Source organism: Oncorhynchus nerka, linkage group LG27 (assembly GCF_034236695.1).
Source record: "Oncorhynchus nerka isolate Pitt River linkage group LG27, Oner_Uvic_2.0, whole genome shotgun sequence".
Taxonomy (NCBI): domain Eukaryota; kingdom Metazoa; phylum Chordata; class Actinopteri; order Salmoniformes; family Salmonidae; genus Oncorhynchus; species Oncorhynchus nerka.
In genome coordinates, this window is record NC_088422.1 from 67,535,603 (window position 1) to 67,562,920 (window position 27,318).

At 40.3% G+C, this 27,318-nt stretch overlaps 1 protein-coding gene and 1 long non-coding RNA gene across 2 annotated transcripts; both read left to right on the plus strand.

Annotated features, from left to right (window-relative positions):
• Nucleotides 1-11,486: 11,486 nt before the first annotated feature.
• Nucleotides 11,487-15,422, plus strand: LOC115111109 (uncharacterized). The gene is made up of 5 exons (XR_010461394.1): nucleotides 11,487-11,572; nucleotides 11,679-11,729; nucleotides 11,926-12,237; nucleotides 13,869-13,979; nucleotides 15,010-15,422. It is a non-coding gene; the product is annotated as an uncharacterized LOC115111109 (long non-coding RNA).
• A 6,473-nt stretch (nucleotides 15,423-21,895) lies between these two features.
• Nucleotides 21,896-25,064, plus strand: LOC115111110 (uncharacterized). The gene is made up of 9 exons (XM_029636990.2): nucleotides 21,896-21,992; nucleotides 22,100-22,150; nucleotides 22,346-22,657; nucleotides 22,884-22,967; nucleotides 23,470-23,494; nucleotides 23,596-23,645; nucleotides 23,777-23,792; nucleotides 23,928-23,980; nucleotides 24,402-25,064. The coding sequence occupies exons 1-9, from the start codon at nucleotides 21,959-21,961 to the stop codon at nucleotides 24,524-24,526; spliced, it is 750 nt and encodes a 249-aa protein (XP_029492850.1). The 5' UTR covers nucleotides 21,896-21,958; the 3' UTR covers nucleotides 24,527-25,064.
• The last annotated feature ends 2,254 nt before the right edge of the window (nucleotides 25,065-27,318 follow it).

Sequence of the window (27,318 nt, forward strand, 5' to 3'; positions counted from 1 at the left end):
ATGATAAAGTAGTAACCCATAGTAATTGATTGAACAAATACATGTTTGGTTTGTATTGTAATCAGAACATCATGTCATAGAAATTGTCCAAGTCACTGCTTCCTAAAAGCTGCTGCATTAGCGAGCATTTACCATAGATACATTTTGTTGTTAAATTCATCACAATATATTCATGCACACAGGTTCTCTCTTGAAAGATGTATAGCCATTGTATTATATTATTTTCATGATCTCTTTTCTACTGATATGCGTGTGTAAGCAATCACATAGGTTATAAAAAGCAGTTGTGCTGCGTCCAGCTATCTCACTCAATGTATTAGAGAGCATCCTGTCAGGCTGTATCACAGTCTCGTACGCCAACCGAACCGCCCTCAACCGCAAGGCATCACTGGGGGCAAACTATCTGCCCTCCAAGACACCTACAGCTCCCGATGTCACAGGAAGGCCAAAAAGATCATCAAGGACAACAACCACCCGAGCCACTGCCTGTTCACCCCGCTACCATCCATAAGGCGAGGTCAGTACAGGTGAGAGACTGAAAAACAGATTCTATCTCAAGGCAATCATACTGCTAAACAGCAATCAATAACTCAGAGAGGCTGCTGCCTAGATTGAGACCCAAATCACTGGCCACTTTAATAAATGGATCACTAGTCACTTTAAACAATGCCACTTTAATAATGTTTACATATCTTACACAACCCATCTCATGTGTATATAATGTACCTTATACTATCTATTGCACCTTGCCTATGCCGCTCGGCCAATCGCCCATATACTTACATGTAGATATTCTTATTCACAACTTTAGATTTGTGTGTATTAGGTAGTTGTTGGGGAATTGTTAGATAATTTGTAAGATACTACTGCCCTGTCGGAACTAGAAGCACAAGAATTTCACTACACTCGCATTAACATCTTCTAACCATGTGTATGTGACCAAAACAATTTGATTTGATTTGATTACCTGGTATTCATCAGAAAGGTGTGTGGTACTTATGGGAGAGAACTCAAAGGTAATACCTAAGTACCGGTGCGTATTATAGTGAATCACACATGAGTAACAACCAGGTAATTATTATGTAACTACTAGATGAAATGACCTAAGACATTTGGCTATGTGTGTCTTTAATATAAACAGGGTGACGTGGGTCATTGGAAGCTCTGTGATGCAACCTCTCATCATGATCAAAGACGCTTCTAATAGGTCCCTATTGTTTCCCAGATATTCACACTTAAAAACTCTACATGTTGATACCTACCCACCCCCCCCAGTCTTTTCTAGTGTCAGATAGGCTTAGAGAATCACAAAAGGCTACAAGTCACATCATGGGTTCCATCTTTCTTATGATATGTGAGTATCTTAACAAATACAGATTAGCGTAAGCATATGGTCTCAAAATGATCCATACATACGGTACATACTCAGTATGCAGTCAATCTACTACTAATAGTTGTATGTTTTATGGTTTTCTATTGAAACTGCCTGTTGTGTAAATCTCCCATTATTTCTACACAGTCACAGTAACAGCAGGTGTACTGACCATCTCAGAGGAAATAGGTAAGAGGACATTTTTTAAATCCTAAAATTTAGAGTTCAAATCATTTGCGTTCCTCTACAGTTTAAGCCGTTTTATTCCAAATGTTTATTGCAAAGACGCTTAATTGTCCTTAATGCTCTCTTTCACTCTCAAATGATGTAGCTGTCTACACCCCAAATATCTTTGGATCAAAGTCTCAAGTTAGAAAGGGAGATACTATAGACTTGAAGTGTAATATCTCTGGCATCAAAATATGTATTTCTATTAGAACTACATGTGGTGTAAATCTCCCATTATTTCTACACAGTCACAGTAACATCAGGTGTACTGGCCATCTCAGAGGAAATAGATAAGACATTTTAATCCTAAAATGTAGAGTTCAAATCATTTTTGTTCATCTACAGTTTAAGCCGTTTTATTCCAAACATGTTTATTACAAAGATGTTTAATTGTCCTTATTAATGCTCTCTTTCACTCTCAAATGATGTAGCTGTCTACCCCGCCATGCTTTTTGGATCAAAGTCTCAAGTTAGAAATGGAGATACTATAGATTTGAAGTGTATTATCTCTGGCATCCAAGGATCCTGGGACAAGGTTCATGTGTACATTTGCAAGAATGGAGTTGGGATGAAAATGAAGGTTCTGGAGAAAGGGGAAGATGACACCATTTTCCTCATGAAGAATGTTACAAGAAATGACTCAGGCACCTACAGCTGTGTGTACACCAGAGATAAACTCGCACCCAGTCAGGTGTTCTCAACAGGCAAGGATTTAGTAGCCATCCAGGTCTACGAAGGTAGGATTTACTTGTGACTTTTTTTGTTAATGAATTCATTTGGCCTTTTGGGGGGCGGGGGGCTAATTACACGGGCTGTTTAGTGAAACTAATCCCATCCGAATCTTCCACTGGAAAAACAGATATGCTGGTGTAATAATAACCAACGTTCTATAGTAATACTAGTCCTGCGTGAGTAGGGCTACAGGCGGATGAGGTGGATTGAGACAGCCCATGCAAAGAAACAGATAACTCTACTTTAAACTGACAGATTTTGCTGGGGATATTTTTATGATGTTACTCAGGGGGTTAACATCAGAGGAGGCTGGTGGGAGGAGCTATAGGAGGACGGGCTCATTGTAAAGGCAGGAATGGAATAGGTGGAACGGTATCAAACACATCAAACATATGAAAAACACGTTTGACTCTGTTCCGTCTATGCCATTCCACCCATTACAATGAGCCTGTCCTCCTATAGCTCCTCCTACCAGCCTCCTCTGGTAACATTGACAATTCCTCTGGCCGATTATATACTTTCTACTTCCATAGAAGTTAGATTTGTCCTGTTGATGTTAAAGGGGAAGTGTAAGGGTGTGTTAGATGGTGGAGGGTTTATACCATGGCATTGACCACATGGATACACTTAGAATAAGGTCTGTCTAAACGATGATGCATCCATCTACATTTGGTCTCTATTTCAGAGGCTGCGCATGATGTGATACTGGTCAATGTAATCCGACTGATAAGTTCAGCTGTTGTGGTCATACTTCTGCTGACTGTAGTGGCTGTTAGTTCATGCTGTTCAAAAAGAGGTAATTATGATGACGTCTCTTTTCTGAATGACATAAAGTAGTGATCTACTGACAGATAACAACTGTTGGTAACCCTTCCTATGAATACTCTCTTCATAATGCATTACAAGCATACGTACACTGAGCATTCAAAACATTAAGAACACCTTTCCATGACATTGACTGACCAGGTGAATCCAGGTGAAAGCTATGATCCCTCATTGATATCACTTGTTAAATCCCCTTCAATCAGTGTAGATGAAGGGGAAGAGGACAGGTTAAAGAAGTATTTTTAAGCCTTGAGACAATTGAGATATGGATTGTGTATGTGTACCATTCAGAGGGTGAATGGGCAAGACACAAGATTTAAGAGCCTTTGAATGGGTATGATTGTAGGTGCCACAGTTTCCTGTGTGTATCAAGAATGGTCCACCACTCAAAGGACACTCAGCCAACTTGACAACTGTGGGAAGCATTTGAGTCAACATGGGCCAGCAGCACTGTGGACATTTTTAGACACCCTGTAGAGTGCATGCCCCGACTAACTGAGGCTGTTCTGAGGGCAAGTGGGGAGGGCAAGTGGGGGGGGGCTCAATATTAGGAAGTTGTTCATAATGTTTGGTATACTCAGTGTATAACGCCTTATGAGACATTATAATAAAACACATTATAATTGCAGTCGCTAATAACTGCTCTTAAATATAACTACATTCTTGAAGCATTAAATACTAGTTCTACTGTACTCCTCACACATGGCATCATTGTAATTGAACCTACAACAAGGGATTATGCTGTTACATTTTAGGGAGAAAATTATCAATAGGCTTTTATTTGTCTTTTGGCCAAAAGTTATTAACATGCTAAGATATGTGTTAATATATTGTAGAGAAAAGAGCCAAGCAGCGAGTGCCCAAGGAAGATACTTGAGGTAAGCCTTATAATAGTTTATTATCATATCCATACTAATGTTGCACAACAAGAGATATTGAACCAATGGACTTTGTTTAATTTTCACAGGCACTGGAGCTAAAAAGGACTACAGCAGTATGTACTGTAATCTGCCAACCTGGTCCAATGGTACAATATGACGGTGACCCCCAGGGGCAAGTTAGCTTTACAGGGCCAGCCTTTTGTCCAGAAAATGTGGGAAATGAATGAGCAACCTACAATCAGTAACCAATGTTACTTTTCTCAATGGCTATTTATAGTACTGTTTTTAGCTTTAGCTGCTATACATCTGTTGTAACATTACCTGATGCTATGGGGTAGTGACGTTCACTATGAAGGAATTAATTTGGAATATATTGACAGAATGTTTAAGAATGTATACAGTTTGTTTATTGGTATAATTAAGCAATAAGGCACGAGGAGGTGTGGTTTATGGCCAATATACCACGGCTAAGGGCTGTTCTTATGGATACCATATGGTCATATATCACAAATCCCTGAGGTGACTTATTTCTATTACAAACTGGCTACCAGTGTAATTAGAGCAGTAAAAATAAATGTTTTGTCATACCCATAGTATACAGTCTGATATATCACGGCTGTCAGCCAATGAGCATTCAGGGCTGGAACCACCCAGTTTATAATTCATCTTAAGATTCAGGAGTATAAGGCTTTTTTTGTATATTGAAGGAAATCTCCACCCAAAAACTATATTTTGGTATTTGTTTCATTAGTCCATTGTTGATATAGTCCCAAAATGTTTTGCATGTCATCAATAGGTTTTGAAGATATGTAAAAATACAGATATCTGGCCTATATGATACATTTTGCATCATATACTACAAAATGCCGCATCTGATACAAAACGCACCATACGGGCCAGATTTCTGTATTTTGAAAGTTATATATCTTCAAAACTTTATTGCTGACATGCAATGGATTAATGAAACAAATACCAAAATATAGTTTAATAGCCATTTATTTCCCTGTGTAGGGTGCTGTCTTTCGGATGGGATGGTTAAAGGGGTGTCCTGACTCACTGTGGTCACTAAAGATCCTATGGCACTTACTGTAAGAGTAGGGGTGTTAACTCTGGTGTCCTAACTCTGGTGTCATCCCAATCTGGCCTTACTACAATTTTGGCCACCTAATCATCCCCAGTTTACAATTCCTCAGATTTTTTGCTGAGAATGTGTTCTCAGTCAATTTACCTGGTAAAATAAGAGTACAAAAGTGTCCAACATTAGCAGCCTGCCAGTGCTAGCTGAGCCAGTCAGTGAAACGATGCTGCAAACCTACCTGCTTAGTGCTGCACACACAATGTTTAATGCTTTCAACAAAAGCTTGCTAGCTCGTAAGCTACTGTAGTAGTGCTAATTCAAAAATTATTCTGAATTTTCATGAAGCAGCTGTTCTGCCGTGAGTCATTGAGTAGCCTCCCGTCCCGAGTCAGCCATTGTGCTCAGCTGACCCAACAAAGCAAGGTAGAGCTATTTAACTATGTCAGAAAACTAGCTAGCTAACATTTACAACAATAAACTAAGCAGCTGATCAACTTGAAGTCACTGCACTGGAGGCCATTGTCCTTGCATATAGTTTTGCAGGAGATAGCCAACGCTTTGTTTTAATTTTCTCACAACGACAAACTATTAAATCACCATCATAACCTTTGTAATAAAAAAATGTGGAACTATGTTTTCAATATTTGAATGGCGGATGCTCAATATTTGAATTTGAATATGAGTTCCACATCCTACAAAACAGATTGATTGAGGGACAAGCGTCGCATAGAAGTGACACAATCTGACATAAGACAATGCTCTGATAGAGCATCAAGTGAAACACCAGAGTCTAATATATCAATGGTCTTTACAGAGGGGCCAGAGCCTGGAGAAGAAGTTGGGGAAGCATATGGAGTTGAACATGTGAGATTGGTTAATGTAATCCGATTGATAAGTTCAGCTGTTGTGGTCATACTTCTACTGTAGTGGCTGTTAGTTCATGCTGTTCAAAAAAAGGTAGGCTGATCATGATGTCGCTTTCTGGAGGAGACAAACAGTAATAAACTGTCAGATAAATATTTTTTATTGAGAATTATGTGGTTATACCATATAAAATACATATTTTACTGTACATATGGAACAATTGTAATTGAACCTATAAAGGGTTATGTATTTAAAACTGTTAATTCTACAGTGGGAGACATAAAGTACCAAATGGTTGCAGTCACAGTCAGTTGAATCTCTGACTGGTAGGATGGGTGATGTTAAATAAACTATACACATTGAGAATTTAATCATATCAACTGTATTGAACTTGTAATTTGCCAAATTGGTTTACTCTTTGGAATGTGGCATATGGAATTTTGATAAATTCATCTGTTAACAGTAAATTATATCAAATTTATGGGCCTTTATGTACCAGACTGTCTTCATTAATGACACTGCTCTTCAACATAAGGTGTGACCACTGGCGTAGGGGAAACCTCAGCAGCCCCCGTAAGGCGGGGGGGCCCATGCGTCCGTCATCTCACACCTATGTCTAAATAGTATAACTTTTTTAAATAAATCATTTCCACATAAGCAAGATAAGTGTTTGTGTTGCACAGTCTATATGGTAGTAGGTGAGTCAGACAGGTAATATAGTTTTCATGCCTCTAATAAGCCTATTTTTCAGAGGTGCCGGCCGCATCACGCCTCGGCATCCTCACCTATTGGGTGTCAAGTTAAAAAATGTTACGTGAAACAGGTCGTACTTGGATGGAGATAAACAAAAGACAAGACCATGTGGCAGTGGCGGTGCGTGGGTGAAATCACCGGGGAACCCAAACATACAATGAATGCAGCCTCAGGATATGTGGTTTCCAGTTTACATAGAGCAAAATATATCATATGGGCCAGATATCTGTATTTTTACATATCTTCAAAACCTATTGATGACATGCAAAACATTTTGGGACTATAAGTGTGTTAAAATCCCCAGAAATTCGGCTTGTCACCAAAAGCACTCACAAACTTCTACAGATGCACAATCGAGAGCATCCTGTCGGGCTGCAACTGCTCCGCCCACAACCGTAAGGCTCTCCAGAGGGTAGTGAGGTCTACACAACGCATCACCGGGGGCAAACTACCTGCCCTCCAGGACACCTACACCACCCGATGTCACAGGAAGGCCATAAAGATCATCAAGGACAACAACCACCCGAGCCACTGCCTGTTCACCCCGCTATCATCCAGAAGGCGAGGTCAGTACAGGTGCATCAAAGCTGGGACCGAGAGACTGAAAAACAGCTTCTATCTCAAGGCCATCAGACTGTTAAACAGCCACCACTAACATTGAGTGGCTGCTGCCAACACACTGACTCAACTCTAGCCACTTTAATAATGGGAATTGATGGGAAATATATCACTAGCCACTTTAAACAATGCTACCTAATATAATGTTTACATACCCTACATCATTCATCTCATATGTATACATATATACTGTACTCTATATCATCTATCTTTATGTAATACATGTATCACTAGCCACTTTAACTATGCCACTTTGTTTACATACTCATCTCATATGTATATACTGTACTCAATACCATCTACTGTATCTTGCCTATGCCGCTCTGTACCATCACTCATTCATATATCTTTATGTACATATTCTTTATCCCCTTACACTTGTGTCTATAAGGTAGTAGTTTTGGAATTGTTAGCTAGATTACTTGTTGGTTATTACTGCATTGTCAGAACTAGAGGCACAAGCATTTCGCTACACTCGCATTAACATCTGCTGTATGTGTATGTGACAAATACAATTTGATTTGATTTGACATGTTTACTCACCCTACTTGTAGAGAAACGCCAATGCCATCATCTTTGACTCATACAGTACACGCTTTCAGTTTTTGTTATCCTTGGCAACCTGACTAAAATGCTTGCTTGCAAGCCTAACTTCCTTTCATGGGTAACGATGCACCAGGCCAGCGTGTTAATATTAGCATACTACATTTACTGTAGCTACATGTTGAACTTCTTTAAAAAAATATATTTTACCTTTATTTAACTAGGCAAGTCAGTTAAGAACAAATTCTTATTTTCAATGACGGCCTAGGAACAGTGGGTTAGCTGCCTTGTTCAGAACGACAGATTTTTACCTTGTCAGCTCGGGGATTCAATCTTGCAGCCTTTCAGTTACTAGTCCAACGCTCTAACCACTAGGCTACCTGCCGCCCCTATCCTCTCAGGTCAAGGGAACAATGTATAAATGTATGGTTGGTTCACCGTTTTAATCATTGGTCAGTACGGAGAATTAAGTAAAACCACAAGTCCAAATCCCTATCCCCATCCCCAGGGATGATTTTAGCTAGCTAGTCAGCCACCGGAGAACAACGACACAACGAGATTCAACAATTCAAGTTTATTTTTTATGTCAATGACGTTTGGCTTCTGATGTGATTGGTCTGAAGCCAAATCCAAACTGGCTTTCCTTGACATTTTTTTTATTGATGCGTCAGGACCATTCACAGCAGATCTCACTCAGTTTAACTCAATGCTGATTTGCAATTATTTATTATTAATTTTTTATCAAGGGAGCCCAAATGCTCGCTGGCTTCCCTTGCAGTGAGATAGATACTCTACACATACTGAGACAGAGGGGCGCTGTTTCGTTCGTGCAGATGCTTTCTCCGGTGAAATACATTCAGACGAATTCAAGGAAATTGATGAAACACCGAGAGATGAAAGATTCATTATTTGATATTTATTAGATTTTTTTCTTGCCACATTTGATGGTGCACCAAGTGGTGCACAAAAATGCAGCAAAAAAGCTTTACCTGATCAAGCTCGTGCCAAATTAACGAAGATAACTCTCTAGAGACAGCAGGAGCGGTAGAGATACTCTCAATAATCAGCTATGAAAAGCCAACTGACATTTACTCCTGAGGTGCTGACCTGTTGCACCCTCGACAACTACTGTGATTATTATTATTTGACCATGCTGGTCATTTATGAACATTTGAACATCTTGGCCATGTTCTGTTATAATCTCCACCCGGCACAGCCAGAAGAGGACTGGCCACCCCTCATAGTCTGGTTCCTCTCTAGGTTTCTTCCTAGGTTTTGGCCTTTCTAGGGAGTTTTTCCTAGCCACTGTGCTTCTACACCTGCATTGCTGGCTGTTTGGAGTTTTAGGCTGGGTTTCTGTACAGCACTTTGCGACATCAGCTGTGTAAGGAGGGCTTTATAAATACATTTGATTTGATTTGATAACCACATCAGCAAAGATACCACCACGTGCTCAACTGATGAAACACCATCGCAGCTGGAAGCTAGTAGGCCTATTTTTATGCAGCAGCCTCCCAATCTCGACGGAGACATCAATGACAGCGGTTTTGCTCCTCCTCTTTTTCTTCCCCTCAAGTATAATTATAGTTGGCTTACCGGGTGGCGCAGTAGGCTAAGGCACTGCATTGCAGCTGTGCCACTAGAGATTCTGGGTAAGAGTCCAAGCTTTGTCGCAGCCGGACGCGACTGGGAGACCCATGGGGTGGTGCAGATTTGGCCCAGCGTTGTCCGGGTTAGGGGGAGCGTTCGGCCGGCAGGGATGTCCTTGTCCTGTTTGTGCACTAGCGACTCCTGTGGCAGGCTGGGCGCAGTGCACGCTGACACGGTCACCAGGTGTATGGTGTTTCCTCTGACACATTGGTGTGGCTGGCTTCTGGGTTAAGTGGGCATGGGCATTGTGTCAAAGAAGGAGTGCAGCCTAAGATCACCATGTGCATGTCAAGCGTCGGCTGGAGTGGTGTAAAGCTCGCCACCATTGGACTCTGGAGCAGTGAAAATGCGTTCTCTGGAGTGATGAATCAAGCTTTACCATCTGGCAGTCTGACGGACAAATCTGGGTTTGGTGGATGCCAGGAGAATGCTACATGCCTGGATACATAGTGCAGGAATAATGGTCTGGGGCTGATTATCAAGGTTTGGGCTAGGCCCCTTAGTTCCAGTGAAGGGAAATCCTAGCGCTCTATACTATTCTGTGCTTCCAACTTTGTGGAAACTGTTTTGGAGATGGTCCTTTCCTGTTTCAGCATGACATTGTCCCTGTGCACAAAGCGAGGTCCATACAGAAAAGTGTTTTTTTGTGATCGGTGTGGAAGAACATGACTGGCTTGCACAGAGCCCTGACGTCAACCCCATTGAACACCTTTGGGATGAATTGGAACTCCGACTGTGAGCCAGGCCTAATTGCCCAAGCTAACTAATGCTCTTCTGGCTGAATGGAAGCCAGACCCCTCAGCAATGTTCCAAAATCTAGTGATTGAAGAATGGAGGCTGTTAGCTCCAGAAGAATGGAGGCTGTAACAGCAGCAAAGGGGGGGACCAACTCCATTTTAATGCCAATGATTTTGAAATTAGATGTTTGACAAGCAGGTGTCCACATACTTTTGGTCATTTTAGTGTATGTGGTTATACCATAAAAAATATATTTGTTTTACAGCACTTCCAACACATGGAACAATTGTAATTGAACCTATAAAAGGGTTATGTATTTAAAACAGTTACTTCTACAGTGGGATACATACTATAACAGTTTTCTTCCTGGGAAGGAGAGGAACAAAGCGCAGCGTGGTGAGTGTTCATCTTATTTAATAATAAATCCAAACTGAACACTTCAAATGACAAAAACAACAAATGTGAAAACCAAAAACAGTCATATCTGGTGCATATACACAAAGACAGGACACAACCATCCACAAACCCCAACACAAAACAAGCTACCTAAATATGGTTCCCAATCAGAGACAATGACTAACACCTGCCTCTGATTGAGAACCATATCAGGCCATACATAGAAACGGACAAACTAGACACACAACATAGAATGCCCACCCAGCTCACATCCTGACCAACACTAAAACACAAAAGAACTATGGTCAGAACGTGACACATACAGTACCAAATGTTTACAGTCACAGTCAACTGTATTGAAACCCTTAAATTGCCATATTATATACCATTCGGAATGAAGAATTTTTCATTATTATAAACTAATCTGTAAAGTCAAGTTTAGCAAAACCTTTGTTTATATAGTATTATAACTGCAAATTAGTCCACTAGCAGTTCTGTAAGGAAAACCTGTAAATGTTAATGAAAGTATGATATTTAATAAATAAACACATTTGATATAAGGTTCTACATGTCACTGACTATTTCAATTGATAGCTTATGTACCAGGACCCTTCTCCTCTGCAACATAAGGGTGTGACACTGTAATGACGAAATGGCGTTGATATGAAAGTATGCCTAAAAATGTCCAAAGTATTTGAGAAAGCTCACCAAACAGACCAATGTTCCGGGTTTCGATTCGTTCAATGTGTGGTTACCATCATTACTCTGAAAAGGTGAGGTACAGTATGTCAACAATGCATTTCCATCACTCCACACCAATGAATCCATCACTCCACACCACTGAAGTCTCAGCCAACATCATGGCAGCAGTAGGACTCCTCTGGCTTGTGATCGGTGAGTATTTTGTTCTGTTCAAGTAATACAAACATTTTCAGAGAAATATTGATGTTCATTTCCTGAACATAATACTTTCTCTAAGTGTATACATTTCCCCACGCAGCCACAGCCTCCATCCTTGTCAAATGTGAGGACGCAAAATCTGAAGACAAAAGTAAAGTATTTCTGTATCTTTTTTTTGTAGTGATTATTGATTAGTGTTTCATCAATACTTAATTACATCAATGTATAACATACAGTATATACCTTTAAAACACAAATGACCTTCTTAATAATAAACACACTTACATTTAGGGGAAATCCTAACTTCCACTTAAGTTCACCCCTTATTGGCATTTGTTTCTATGCAGACATCTACCCAGCAAAGATCTTTGGACCGTCTAATGTGACTGAAGGGGTAAATGTCCATTTTAAATGTAGCATTACTGGCATCAGAGGACCTGAGGACAAGGTAAATGTTTACCTTTGCAAGAATGGAGTTGGGATAAGAATTGCGAAGCTGGAGAAAGGTGAAAATGACGCTATTTTCACCATGAAGGATGTTACAAGAGAAGACTCAGGCAACTACAGCTGTGTTTACACCAGAGATAAACCTGTACCCAGTCACTTGAAGTCAACAGGGGAGAATTTAATAGTCTTTCATGTCGATGGAGAATGGAAAGGTAAGATTCTGTCAATATTTGTGTATAATGTATGTTTGTAATGATAAGATGGCTATCAACACTGTATATTTGTCAATTTGTTGCAGTGCAGTTTGAATATTTGTCATTCAGACATATTTTCAGCCAATATATTGCTTTGTAAAGAAAGGCTACATACTCTGACTCAGCAACAAGTTAAACATCAGCGTTTACTGTACACCAGAGTCTAATTTATCAATGTTCTTCACAGAGGGACTAAAGAATGTGGGAGGACAAGGTAGAGCAGGACTGGCAGCAGCCTTGGTCCTCCTGTTTCTGACTCTGTCGTTACTGCTGTTACTGTGGAGGTGCTGGGGGATCCAAGGCTGCTGCCTTGGCCGGAAGGTTATCATACCAGCCCTAAAACCCCGGCAAACTGCCAGGTCCTCTGATAATACTTATACTGTGCCAATCCTCATCCCTGTGTTTTGAAGGATATTGCAGAGTTTAACAGGTGCTGTACCCAGTTTGGGTAAGAATATGGGAAAATGTATGCTTAAAACAAAGTGCTATGCACATAGCCTACAGATGAATCATCTGTTTTGACACATATAAACTTTCCTAGTGCCATACATCCCTTTTAAAAGATGAAGTGGACGATATTGTGCCTTAATTAATAAATTGCCAAACACGCCAGTTAATTAAATATCTGCATAAGTTACAGTTCATGGCTCTTATTATTATTTAGACTTTCTCTGAACTGAAAGACATTAAGCCAATATCAGGCTTTCCATAGACATTTGAAATATCTTCATGACTAGAAGAGTCTCCAGGCTTCCATTATAACTGTGAATTTTGAATGAGCAAAAAATAATAATTACACGGGCTGTTTAGTGAAACTAATCCCATCCGAATCTTCCACTGGAAAAACAGATATGCTGGTGTGATAATAACCAACGTTCTATAGTAATACTAGTCCTGCGTGAGTAGGGCTACAGGCGGATGAGGTGGATTGAGACAGCCCATGCAATAAAACAGTTATCTCTAGCTTAAACTGACGGATGTTGCTGAGGATTTTGTTATTATGTTACTTAGATTGACGCACCGGTATTTCAATAGACTCTAGGGCGGGCCTGGGTGACTCCAGTCCTCGGGGGCCTGATTGGTGTCATACTTTCATGATCTTCAGTTAAAAATGCGTTTAGTTTAAATTAGGTGTGTTTTCTAGGGATAGAGGAAAAGTGTGACACCAAACAGGCCCCTGAGAACTGGAATTGCCCAGGCCTGCTGCTCTAGGGGTTCCCTAGGAGATATATGAGGACAGGCTCATTGCAATGGCTGGAATGGAATGAATGGAGCGGTATTAAACACATCTAACATATGGAAACCACGTTTGACTCTGTTCCATCGACTCCATTCCACCCATTACAACGAGCCTGTCCTCCTATAGCTTCTCCTACCAGCTTCCTCTGGTATCATTGACTATTCCTCTGGCCGATTATACACTTTCTACTTCCATTGAAGTTAGATTTGTCCTGTTGATGTTAAAGGGGAAGTGTAAGGGTGTGTTAGATGGTGGAGGGTTTATACCATGGCATTGACCACATGGATACACTTAGAATAAGTTCTGTCTAAATGATGATGCATCCATCTACATTTGGTCTCTATTTCAGAGGCTGCGCATGATGTGATACTGGTCAATGTAATCCGACTGATAAGTTCAGCTGTTGTGGTCATACTTCTGCTGACTGTAGTGGCTGTTAGTTCTTGCTGTTCAAAAAGAGGTAATTATGATGATGTCTCTTTTATGAAGTAGTGATCTACTGACAGATAACAACTTTTGGTAACCCTTCCTATGAATACTCTCTTTATAATGCATTACAAGCATACGTACACTGAGCATTCAAAACATTAAGAACACCTTTCCATGACATAGACTGACCAGGTGAATCCAGGTGAAAGCTATGAACCCTTATTGACATCAGTTGTTAAATCCAATTCAACCAGTGTAGAAGAAGAGGAGACAGGTTAATTAAGGATTTTTAAGCCTTGAGACAATTGAAACATGGATTGTGCATGTGTGCAATTCGGAGATGTGAATGGGAAAGATAAAATGTTTAAGAGCCTTTGAACAGGGTATGGTAGTAGGTGCCAGGCACTCCGGTTTGTGTCAAGAACTGCAACGCTGCTGGGGTTTTCCACGTTCAACAGTTTCCCATGTGTATCAAGAATGGTCCACCACCCAAAGGACTTCCAGCCAACTTGACACAACTGTGGGAAGCATTTGAGTCAACATGGGCCAGCATCCCAGGGGAAAGCTTTCGACACCTTGTAGAGTGCATGCCCCAACTAATTGATGCTGTTCTTAGGGCAATGGGGGGAGAGGGGTGGGTGCAATTTAATATTAGGAAGGTGTTCCTATGTTTGGTATACTCAGTGTATAACACCTTATGAAACATGCATAAGACATTATTTCAGGTGCTAATAACTGCTCATAAGTATAACTACATTCATGAAGCATTAAATACTTGTAAATACTATTTTTTCTGTACTCCTAAAACATGGCACAATTGTAACAAGGGATTATGCTTTTATATGTTAGTAGGGTATAAATGATCAATTGGCTTTTATTTGTCTTTTGGCAAAAAGTTATTAACATGCTAAGATATGTGTTAAGATATTTTAGAGAAAACAGCCAAGCAGCGAATGCCCAAGATACATACATGATTTAAACACAATACGTATATTATCATCTCCATACTAATGTGGCACAACAAGAGATATTGAAAAGTGTACTTTCTTTCATTTTCACAGGTACTGAAGCTAAAAAGGACCACTACAGTATGCACTGTAATCTGCCAACCTAGTACAATATGACGGTGACTCTAAGCGGCAAATTAGCTTTACAGGGCCAGCCTTTTTTTGAGAAAATGTAGGAAATTAATGAGCAACCTACAATCAAATACCACCGTTACTTTGCTCATTGGCTATTTATAGTACTGTTTTTAGCTTTAGCTGCTATACATTTGTTGTAACATTACCTGACGCTATGGGGTAGTGACGTTCACTGTAAACAAATTCATTCTGAATATTTTGACAGTTTGTTTATTGGTATAATGCATTTTAAGAATAAAGTATATAATGCCTTGTTTGTATATTGAAGGAAAACTATATTGACCCAAAAGCTATCTTATGGTATTTGTTTTATTAGTGCATTGTTGAAATAGTACCAAAATGTTTTGCATGTCAGCAATCAAGTTTTCAAGATATGTAACTTTCAAAATACTGAAATCTGACCCTTATGACGCATTTTGTGTTGTGATGCTGTGTTTGGCATTATATGATGCAAAATGCATCATGCGGGTCAGATTTCTGTATTTTGAAAGTTACATATCTTGAAAACTTGATTGCTGACATGCAAAACCTTGTGGGACTATGTCAATAATGGACTAATGAAACAAATACCAAAATGTAGTTTTTAGATGGAGTTTCTTTTTAAAAGGCATTTATTTCACACAGTTTTTGTCTATGCAAAGATACATGCGCAATTCTTCTCTTATTTGTCGTTTGTTTGTTTGTTTAGTTTGTTTAGTTTATTTTATTTTTACAGGGACAGTGCACATTAATCAACGTTTCAGTAAAAGTGCCGGTTTTAGCCAGCCGGCTAATTTTCAACCGCAGTCCCTGGGCAGGTTATTAAAAACAATTACAATATAGACAATAGCACCATAGAACAAGCAAGACATAGCAACATAGGACAAGCAAGACATAGCATACAGACAGAGCAACATAGAACAAAAAGCAGCAAGACAAAATTCATAAAAGCAACAAAGTGTTTCCACACCTCACAAGCTACAGACAACAGACATGGAAAGCGGCAACACACAGCTAGGGACCATGTTCACAAATCTGATTGACCTTTAGCCAGGTCTTCAAGCATTTTGTGAAAGTGTGATATGTGGTGCAGTTATGTGTGTCTGATGGCAGTGTATTCCAGACATGGGAAGCTCTCACAGAGAATGCAGATTTACTAAAGGTGCTTTTCCTTAGGGGAACTATATAGTCACCTCTCATGGCAGACCTTGTGGATCTGCTGCCATATGTCTGGGTTTTCTGTTTAACAAAAATATTGAGTGGAGGGGGAGCCAGGCCATTAAGGATCTTGAATACAAGACATGCGTCGGTGTATTGCACAATATTTTCCCAACTCAAGAGCTCATGCTTTCTAAGGATGTGACAATGATGATGGCTATTGGGCTTCCTATCAAGCACTTTGAGAGCCTGTTTGTAGACAGACTGAATAGTTTTTAATGTTGTACAGCAAGCTTGGGCCCAACTAGTCAAGCAGTATGTTAAGTGGGGGAGTATCGTAGATTTGAAGTACAGTTTTGCTACCTCTGTAGTCAAACAATTTCGTATAAATTGGAAATTAGCTAGATTGAATTTAGTTATTTGAATTACCTTTTTCACATGCTTTTTAAAAGAGAGGTTGGAATCAAGTATGATGCCAAGGTACTTAAAATCGGATACCACCTGGAGCTTCTCCCCTGACACATAGACATCTGGCTCAGTAGCATCTGTTGCCCTCTTTGTGAAGAACATGCAAACAGTTTTTTTCACATTGAGATGCAAACACGAGTCACTGAGCCACTTTGTAACCTGGACCATTACAGTAGTGAGTTCTTGTTCAGCTTGTTGTTTGCTCTTTGCATGCACATATATCACTGTATCATCTGCATACATTTGAACTTCAGACCCAGTACAGACAGAAGGCAGATCATTAATGTACAGGCTGAACAGGAGGGGCCCCAGTATTGACCCTTGGGGCACGCCCACATCATAGCTACGAGTGGGCGACAGCTCATTGCTGACTCTGACACACTGAGTTCTGCCTTCAAGGTATGATTTCATCCATCTCAAGGCATCAGGGGAAAAGTTGAACTTGGACAATTTTGTGATGAGAATCTCATGGTTAACAGTATCAAAAGCCTTCCTTAGGTCCAGAAACACAGCCCCAACAGCACCCCCTTTGTCCATCTTGGACTTCACATTTTCCAGAAGAAAGCAGTTGGCTGTTTCTGTGGAGTGTTTCGCTCTGAAGCCAAACTGCATGGAGTGTAATGTGAAGGGGCTGTTGTTGAGGTGGGCAATCAGTTGTTCTGCTACACACTTTTCAACAACCTTTGACACCACAGGTAGTATACTAATGGGCCTATAGTTACTCACGTCAGCAGGGTCGCCTGATTTAAAGATGGCCGTTATTATGGCCGACTTCCATACCCTTGGAAACACACCGAGACCAATAGATGTGTTGGTGACCTTAGTAATGGGGCCAATGAGTGACTCTTTGTAGTTTTTAAGAAAGGTAGAGTCCATCCCAAACACATCTTTGGCTTTAGAGTTCTTTAGTGAGCTAATCACCTTGTTCACATTTGACTCAGAAACCTCCCTTATGATGAAGACAGGTTGAGTGTCATTCACTAGCACTGAGCCCAAGAAATCAGTGGAGGGGTTCTGTGTCAGTAACCTGACAGAGTCAATAAAGTAGGAATTGAAGGCTGTTGCTATTTCAACTGCATCCTGTGTTAGATTGTTATTCACCATGATTTCTAGTCTTTTTGCAGTGTTACTATGGTCTTTCCCTGTTAACTTTTTTAGATTCTCCCATATCAATTTAGAATTTCCCTTTGCTTCACCAATTATGTCAATAAAAAAGTTTGCCTTGGCCTGTCTGATTTCTTTTATCACCTTATTTCTCAACATGGTAAACCTACGTCTGTCATGCTCTAATTTAGATTTTAGGGCTATGGTTTGTCATTTACAGTATAGCTACATGTGCAACTGTATCAGTTAGCCATATGGTGCTATGAATACAACAGAACCTCTTCATTACTCTGATGACACACCTACTCTTGAAACTGAACGTATAAGGGATTGAATGCTTTGTTACAAAAGTATGGCTGAATCCAAGGCTGTTTGTACCAACATTCAAGGTGGGAAAAGGGGGTAATATAGATTTTAAATGTAGCACTGTCAGCCTGGAACGACACGGGGACAAGGTTTACCTTTGCAAGAATGGAGTTGGGATAAGAATGACTCTTTTGGAGAAAGGTGAAGAGGACACCATTTTCGCCATGAAGGATGTTACAAGAGAAGACAGGCAACTATAGCTGTGTTTACACCAGAGACAAACTTTGAGTCGTCATCCACGTTTACAGGGAAGAAGCTAAGCTTTTGTTAATGTTTGTAATGATCAGAAAGAACGGTGAAAGGATTGCTGTGCACATTCAATATTTGTTGTGTGGTTGAATTTTTTTTCTTCAGAAGCTAAAATATAGTATAAACTCTTAAAACACAAATTACGTTCTTAATAATACATCTTACACTTAGGGGGAAGTTTAAACAACCACTCAACTTCCAATCAAATGTTAACTTTTTCTGTGATGCCAGTAATGCTACATTTATTTGAAATGTAGCATTATTAGCATCACAAGAAGCTCGGACAAGGTTGGAGTTGAACATGTGCAAATGAGCAATGTAATCTGATTAGGATTGCAAAACTACCAATAATTTAGCACAGAAATATTCAGTAATTTGGGTAATTAACAGAAAATCGATGGCAATCTACTGGTAAAATTAATAATTATATTATTTAATTAATTAAAAAAAATTCATATATAGTATTAATTGATTATATACAGTGGGGCAAAAAAGTATTTAGTCAGCCACCAATTGTGCAAGTTCTCCCACTTAAAAGATGAGAGAGGCCTGTAATGTTCATCACAGGTCCACTTCAACTATGACAGACAAAGTGAGAAAGAAAAATCCAGAAAATTACATTGTAGGATTTTTTATGAATTCATTTGCAAATTATGGTGGAAAATAAGTATTTGGTCACCTACAAACAAGCAAGATTTCTGGCTCTCACAGACTTGTAACATCTTCCTCTGTCCTCCACTCGTTACCTGTATTAATGGCACCTGTTTGAACTTGTTATCAATATAAAAGACACCTGTCCACAACCTCAAACAGTCACACTGTTAAGGTTTTCTTCCGTCGAAGGAGAGGAGGACCAAAATGCAGCGTGGTTATGTCGATACATCTTTAATAAAGATAATAACGAACAATACAAAACACTAACCGTAACGTGAAAAACCAAAACAGCCCTATCTGGTACAAACAAACAGAGACAGGAACAATCACCCACGAAACACTCAAAGAATATGGCTGCCTAACTTTGGTTCCCAATCAGAGACAACGATAAACACCTGCCTCTGATTGAGAACCACTCCAGGCAACCATAGACTTCCCTAGACTACTCTACTATACCACAGTCCCATAACCTACAAAAACCCCAAGACAAAACACACCACATAAATAACCCATGTCACACCCTGGCCTGACCAAAATAATACAGAAAACACAAAATACTAAGACCAGGGCGTGACACACACTCCAAACTCCACTATGGCCAAGACCAAAGAGCTGTCAAAGGACACCAGAAACAAAATTGTAGACCTGCACCAGGCTGGGAAGACTGAATCTGCAGTAGGTAAGCAGCTTGGTTTGAAGAAATCAACTGTGGGAGCAATTATTAGGAAATGGAAGACATACAAGACCACTGATAATCTCCCTCGATCTGGTGCTCCACGCAAGATCTCACCCCGTGGGGTCAAAATGATCACAAGAACGGTGAGCAAAAATCCCAGAACCACACGGGGGGACCTAGTGAATGACCTGCAGAGAGCTGGGACCAAAGTAACAAAGCCTACCATCAGTAACACACTACGCCGCCAGGGACTCAAATCCTGCAGTGCCAGACGTGTCCCCCTGCTTAAGCCAGTACATGTCCAGGCCCGTCACAAGTTTGCTAGAGAGCATTTGGATGATCCAGAATAGGATTGGGAGAATGTCATATGGTCAGATGAAACCAAAATATAACTTTTTGGTAAAAACTCAACTCGTCGTGTTTGGAGGACAAAGAATGCTGAGTTGCATCCAAAGAACACCATACCTACTGTGAAGCATGGGGGTGGAAACATCATGCTTTGGGGCTGTTTTTCTGCAAAGGGACCAGGACGACTGATCCATGTAAAGGAAAGAATGAATGGGGCCATGTATCGTGAGATTTTGAGTGAAAACCTTCCATCAGCAAGGGCATTGAAGATGAAACGTGGCTGGGTCTTTCAGCATGACAATGATCCCAAACACACCACCCGGGCAACGAAGGAGTGGCTTCGTAAGAAGCATTTCAAGATCCTGGAGTGGCCTAGCCAGTCTCCAGATCTCAACCCCATAGAACATCTTTGGAGGGAGTTGAAAGTCCGTGTTGCCCAGCAACAGCCCCAAAACATCACTGCTCTAGAGGAGATCTGCATGGAGGAATGGGCCAAAATACCAGCAACAGTGTGTGAAAACCTTGTGAAGACTTACAGAAAACGTTTGACCTCTGTCATTGCCAACAAAGGGTATATAACAAAGTATTGAGATAAACTTTGGTTACTGACCAAATACTTATTTTCCACCATCATTTGCAAATCAATTCATTAAAAATCCTACAATGTGATTTTCTGGATATTTTTTTTCTTCTCATTTTGTCTGTCATAGTGTTGAAGTGTACCTATGATGAAAATTACAGGCCTCTTTCATCTTTTTAAGTGGGAGAACTTGCACAATTGGTGGCTGACTAAATACTTTTATGCCCCACTGTATGTGTCCATATTGTCCATGAGTTTCTAATAAATAGACCATATGGTTCAAGAGAAAATAGCCTAATTAATGAAAAAAGCATTAATCTACAATGGCATTATTTTTAATTAACTCTGCAACGCTTCCAACTATTTACTTTTTTCACAACTGTCAACAGTTTGATGCCAAAACATTGACAACAAATACATATAGACATAATCAAATAAATACATAAATATAAAATTATATTTAATGCTGAAACCCTCATATTAAACACCAATGGTATTCACCAAGTTGATGGTTTATATTTAGGATAAGGTTTAACAGCTTTGTCATCTTATTAAATGACTTCACATATTTACATGTGATAAGGCCACACAGAGGTCCAGAGACTATTACAGACACCTGTGATCATCTGAAATACAGGAAAGGTTTTTACAGTACTTGTAATTGAACTTACTTCTACAGTGGGATACATAAAGTATCAAATGGTTGCAGTCACAGTCAATTGAAGCTCTGGTAGGATGTGTGACAGATAGAATGTTCAATAAAGTATACAAACTGAGAATTGAATCATATCAACTGTATTGAACATATAATTAGCCAAATATATACTGTTTGTATATGTGGAGTTTGGAAGTTTGATAAACCAATCTGTAAACAGTTCAAGTTTAGCAAGATATTTGTTTATATATTGTAACTGCAGATTAGTCCACTAGCAGTTCTGTAAGGAAAACCTGTAAATGTTAATGAAAATGTGATATTTAATAAATAAACAAATTTGATATGAAGTTCTACATGTTGCTGATGATTTCAATTGATAGCTTATGTACCAGGACCCTTCTCTTCTGCAACATAAGGGTGTGACACTGTAATGACGAAATGGCTTTGTTATGACAGTATGCCTAAAAATGTCCAAAGTATTTGAGAAAGCTCTCCAAACAGACCAATGTTCTGGGTTTTGATTCGTACAATGTGTGGTTACCATCATTAGTCTGAAGAGGTAGGGTACAGTACGTCAACATGCAATTATCTGAATCCATCACTCTACACCACTGAAGTCTCAGCCAACATCATGGCAGCATTAGGACTCCTCTGGCTTGTGATCGGTGAGTATTTTGTACTGTTCAAGTAATACAAAACATTTTCAGAGAAATATTGATGTTCATTTCCTGAACATAATACTTTCTCTAAGTGTATACATTTCCCCACGCAGCCACAGCCTCCATCCTTGTCAAATGTGAGGACGCAAAATCTGAAGACAAAAGTAAAGTATTTCTGTATCTTTTTTTGTTGTGATTATTGATTAGTGTTTCATCAATACATAATTACATCAATGTATAACATACAGTATATACCTTTAAACCACAAATGACCTTCTTAATAATAAACACACTTACATTTAGGGGAAATCCTAACTTCCACTTAAGTTCACCCCTTATTGGCATTTGTTTCTATGCAGACATCTACCCAGCAAAGATCTTTGGACCGTCTAATGTGACTGAAGGGGTAAATGTCCATTTTAAATGTAGCATTACTGGCATCAGAGGACCTGAGGACAAGGTAAATGTTTACCTTTGCAAGAATGGAGTTGGGATAAGAATTGCGAAGCTGGAGAAAGGTGAAAATGACGCTATTTTCACCATGAAGGATGTTACAAGAGAAGACTCAGGCAACTACAGCTGTGTTTACACCAGAGATAAACCTGTACCCAGTCACTTGAAGTCAACAGGGGAGAATTTAATAGTCTTTCATGTCGATGGAGAATGGAAAGGTAAGATTCTGTCAATATTTGTGTATAATGTATGTTTGTAATGATAAGATTGCTATCAACACTGTATATTTGTCAACTTGTTGCAGTGCAGTTAGAATATTTTTCATTCAGACACATTTTCAGCCAATATATTGCTTTGTAATGAAAGGCTACATACTCCGCAACAAGTTAAACATCAGCGTTTACTGTACACCAGAGTCTAATTTATCAATGTTCTTCAGAGCAGGACTGGCAGCAGCCTTGGTCCTCCTGTTTCTGACTCTGTCTTTACTGCTGTTACTGTGGAGGTGCTGGGGGATCCTGAAACCAAGTAAGTGAAGTGAACCTTTTCTGTTTGGTTTAGGCCAGTAATCAATTCTTAACACAGTGCGCTGGACAGCTGAAAGTTCACTTTTAAAAGGCATTTTCACTGCCGTTTGCGGAGATCGCATTCACAAAATGCTGCAGATGACGGCCCAATCGGAAATTCCCTTTACATGTCAAACAATTCATGTGGAATTTGGAATTTGGATAAACTAATCTGTTAACAGTCAAGTTCAGCAAGATATTTGTTAATATATTGTAACTGTAGATTTGTACACTCGCAGTTCATATTCACGAAACATTGCAAATGACAGCTCAATCGGAAAGCCCCTTTAAATATCAAGCAAGCTGTAACAAAAATCTAACGCGGATATGATTGAATCCCGGCCTTACAATCACCATATGTGACATGGTGGGAGAAAGTGAGCAAATGCTTGATGTTAATCTAAGTGTCTATGTATTGTAACACAATGGCTTAAGTCAATCCTTACTGTTGCTTTCTGTTACAGTGATAGGCATTGACCATCAACCAAGGTATATCAAACCTACCAAATGAAAATAAAATACTACTACTTGATTTATCAATGTCCACATTGTTGAGACAGGAAATACAAATATTTGTATTCTTCCCTTAGTGAGACTCAGGATACGGATCAAACATACAGTCTAATCTCAGTTGTACCAGGTACAATATATTAGTTCATATTTTTACATTGCAAATTTAGCATCACATATTGTTCATTTTCTTAAGTTATTTAAGTACTAAGTTATACTGCATGTTTTCTGTCTTTGATTTTCATATGCTGGATGTTCTAGTCGCAGCTGGTGTAATGTAAGTTTCTCTTCGTTTGCAATCCCGCTCGTACATTTCCTTCAGTATCAGGGACATGGACGAGGCTTATTGTTGATATTTCTCTAATTACAAATTTACATTTAGGAGTATGAAGTTCATTTTCTGTTTCTGCAGCTCTCCAACTGATCCTACAGGAAATGAGGCACTGCACAGTGTAATAACTAGAGGTGGGTACTAAAAAAGAAACTAGTAGAATAGAATACGTAACATGTACTGTCTGATGGGTTACAAAGGTAGGTTCACATCATACCTATTTTTATCTGTTGTCTGTTATACTGACGTAGAGGCAGCCCTGAGCATCCCACGTAACCAGATACTACACAGGTTGATGAATGTTTAGCCACATACACACAGAGACCAACAGGCCTGCAGACAGAGGAAGGCAATGTGAGCAAAGACTCATAACACAACTCAAAGTCCCACAAAACTCAAACTACAGTGCACTGAGGTAGCTATATTTATATAAAGATACATTTGACTGTAGCGATTTGGTTTCCCACAGACACTTAATTCTCAGAACACTCAGTTAACTTTCTCTACATTCAGTATCCAGCATGATTGACTAAATCTAGCAACCTCTCCCCTCAGTGAAAACACCAGAACAGCAGGGTGAAACTGCCATATATGCCAAAGTGACCAAAACAAAGAAGGAGAAAGAAAACCAGGACCCTGTATACAGTCTGCTGAACAGAGAGGACACCATGATACTGTAGAAGTGCAATACTGTTGTGCTATATAGTAGTGCTATACAGTAGGGCTATTGTCATGCCCTGACCTTGGATATCTCTGTTTTCTTGATATTTTGGTTAGATCAGGGTGTGACTAGGGTGGGTACGCTAGTTTTTGTATTGTCTAGGGTTTTTGTATGTCTAGGGTTGTTGTAGGTCTAGGGGTTTTTGTATCTCTAAGTTGGCCTGATATGGTTCTCAATCAGAGACAGCTGTTTATCGTTGTCTCTGATTGGGGATCAGCCATTTTCCCTTTGTGTTTCGTGGGATCTTGTCAATGTGTAGTTGCCTGTCAGCACTCGTTTGTATAACTTCACGTTTCGTTTTGTTATTTTGTTAGTTTGTTCAGTGTTCATTCTTTAAATAAATAAGAATGTACACATACCACGCTGCGCCTTGGTCCGATCCTTATAATGAACGTGACAGCTATATAGTAGTGCTATACAGTAGGTCTATACAGTAGTGCTATACAGTAGGTCTATACAGTAGTGCTATACAGTAGGTCTATACAGTAGTGCTATACAGTAGGTCTATACAGTAGTGCTATACAGTAGGTCTATACAGTAGTGCTATACAGTAGGGCTATACAGTAGGTCTATACAGTAGGTCTATACAGTAGTGCTATACAGTAGGGCTATACAGTAGGTCTATACAGTAGGTCTATACAGTAGTGCTATACAGTAGGGCTATACAGTAGGTCTATACAGTAGGTCTATACAGTAGTGCTATACAGTAGGGCTATACAGTAGGTCTATACAGTAGGTCTATACAGTAGGTCTATACAGTAGTGCTATACAGTAGGTCTATACAGTAGTGCTATACAGTAGGGCTATACAGTAAATCAAATCAAATCAAATGCTTGTGCTTCTAGTTCCGACGAGGCAGTAATAACCAACGAGTAATCTAGCTAACAAATCCAAAACTACTACCTTATACACACAAGTGTAAAGGGATAGAGACTATGTACATAAAGATATATGAATGAGTGATGGTACAGAGCGGCATAGGCAAGATGCAGTAGATGGTATCGAGTACAGTATATACATATGAGATGAGTATGTAGACAAAGTGGCAAAGTTCAAAGTGGCTAGTGATACATGTATTACATAAAGATGCAGTAGATGATATAGAGTACAGTATATACGTATACATATGAGATAAATAATGTAGGGTATGTAAACATTATATTAAGTAGCATTGTTTAAAGTGGCTAGTGATATATTTTACATCAGTTCCCATTATTAAAGTGGCTGGAGTTGAGTCAGTGTGTTGGCAGCAGCCACTCAATGTTAGTGGTGGCTGTTTAACAGTCTGATGGCCTTGAGATAGTAGCTGTTTTTCAGTCTCTCGGTCCCAGCTTTGATGCACCTGTACTGACCTCGCCTTCTGGATGATAGCGGGGTGAACAGGCAGTGGCTCGGGTGGTTGTTGTCCTTGATGATCTTTATGGCCTTCCTGTGACATCGGGTGGTGTAGGTGTCCTGGGGGGCAGGTAGTTTGCCCCCGGTGATGCGTTGTGCAGACCTCACTATCCTCTGGAGAGCCTTACGGTTGTGGGCGGAGCAGTTGCCGTACCAGGCGGTGATACAGCCCGACAGGATGCTCTCGATTGTGCATCTGTAGAAGTTTGTGAGTGCTTTTGGTGACAAGCCGAATTTCTTCAGCCTCCTGAGGTTGAAGAGGCGCTGCTGCTCCTTCTTCACGATGCTGTCTGTGTGGGTGGACCAATTCAGTTTGTCTGTGATGTGTACGCCGAGGAACTTAAAACTTACTACCCTCTCCACTACTGTTCCATCGATGTGGATAGGGGGGTGTTCCCTCTGCTGTTTCCTGAAGTCCACAATCATCTCCTTAGTTTTGTTGACGTTGAGTGTGAGGTTATTTTCCTGACACCACACTCCGAGGGCCCTCACCTCCTCCCTGTAGGCCGTCTCGTCGTTGTTGGTAATCAAGCCTACCACTGTTGTGTCGTCCGCAAACTTGATGATTGAGTTGGAGGCGTGCGTGGCCACGCAGTCGTGGGTGAACAGGGAGTACAGGAGAGGGCTCAGAACGCACCCTTGTGGGGCCCCAGTGTTGAGGATCAGCGGGGTGGAGATGTTGTTACCTACCCTCACCACCTGGGGGCGGCCCGTCAGGAAGTCCAGTACCCAGTTGCACAGGGTGGGGTCGAGACCCAGGGTCTCGAGCTTGATGACGAGCTTGGAGGGTACTATGGTGTTGAATGCCGAGCTGTAGTCGATGAACAGCATTCTCACATAGGTATTCCTCTTGTCCAGATGGGTTAGGGCAGTGTGCAGTGTGGTTGAGATTGCATCGTCTGTGGACCTATTTGGGCGGTAAGCATATTGGAGTGGGTCTAGGGTGTCAGGTAGGGTGGAGGTGATATGGTCCTTGACTAGTCTCTCAAAGCACTTCATGATGACGGAGGTGAGTGCTTCGGGGCGGTCGTCGTTTAGCTCAGTTACGTTAGCTTTTGGGAACAGGAACAATGGTGGCCTTCTTGAAGCATGTGGGAACAGCAGACTGGGATAGGGATCGATTGAATATGTCCGTAAACATACCAGCCAGATGGTCTGCGCATGCTCTGAGTGCGCGGCTGGGGATGCCGTCTGGGCCTGCAGCCCTGCGAGGGTTAACACATTTAAATGTTTTACTCACCTCGGCTGCAGTGAAGGAGAGTCCGCATGTTTTGGTTGCGGGCCGTGTCAGTGGCACTGTATTGTCCTCAAAGCGGGCAATAGTAGTGCTATACAGTAGGGCTATATAGTAGGGCT

Excerpts from the sequence above, each read along its gene's own strand:
- LOC115111110 (XM_029636990.2), top strand. The coding sequence starts at position 21,959 with ATGGCAGCATTAGGACTCCTCTGGCTTGTGATCG. Across the intron at positions 21,993-22,099 it reads ACTCCTCTGGCTTGTGATCG|CCACAGCCTCCATCCTTGTC; the intron begins GTGAGTATTTTG and ends TTCCCCACGCAG. Across the intron at positions 22,151-22,345 it reads CGCAAAATCTGAAGACAAAA|ACATCTACCCAGCAAAGATC; the intron begins GTAAAGTATTTC and ends GTTTCTATGCAG.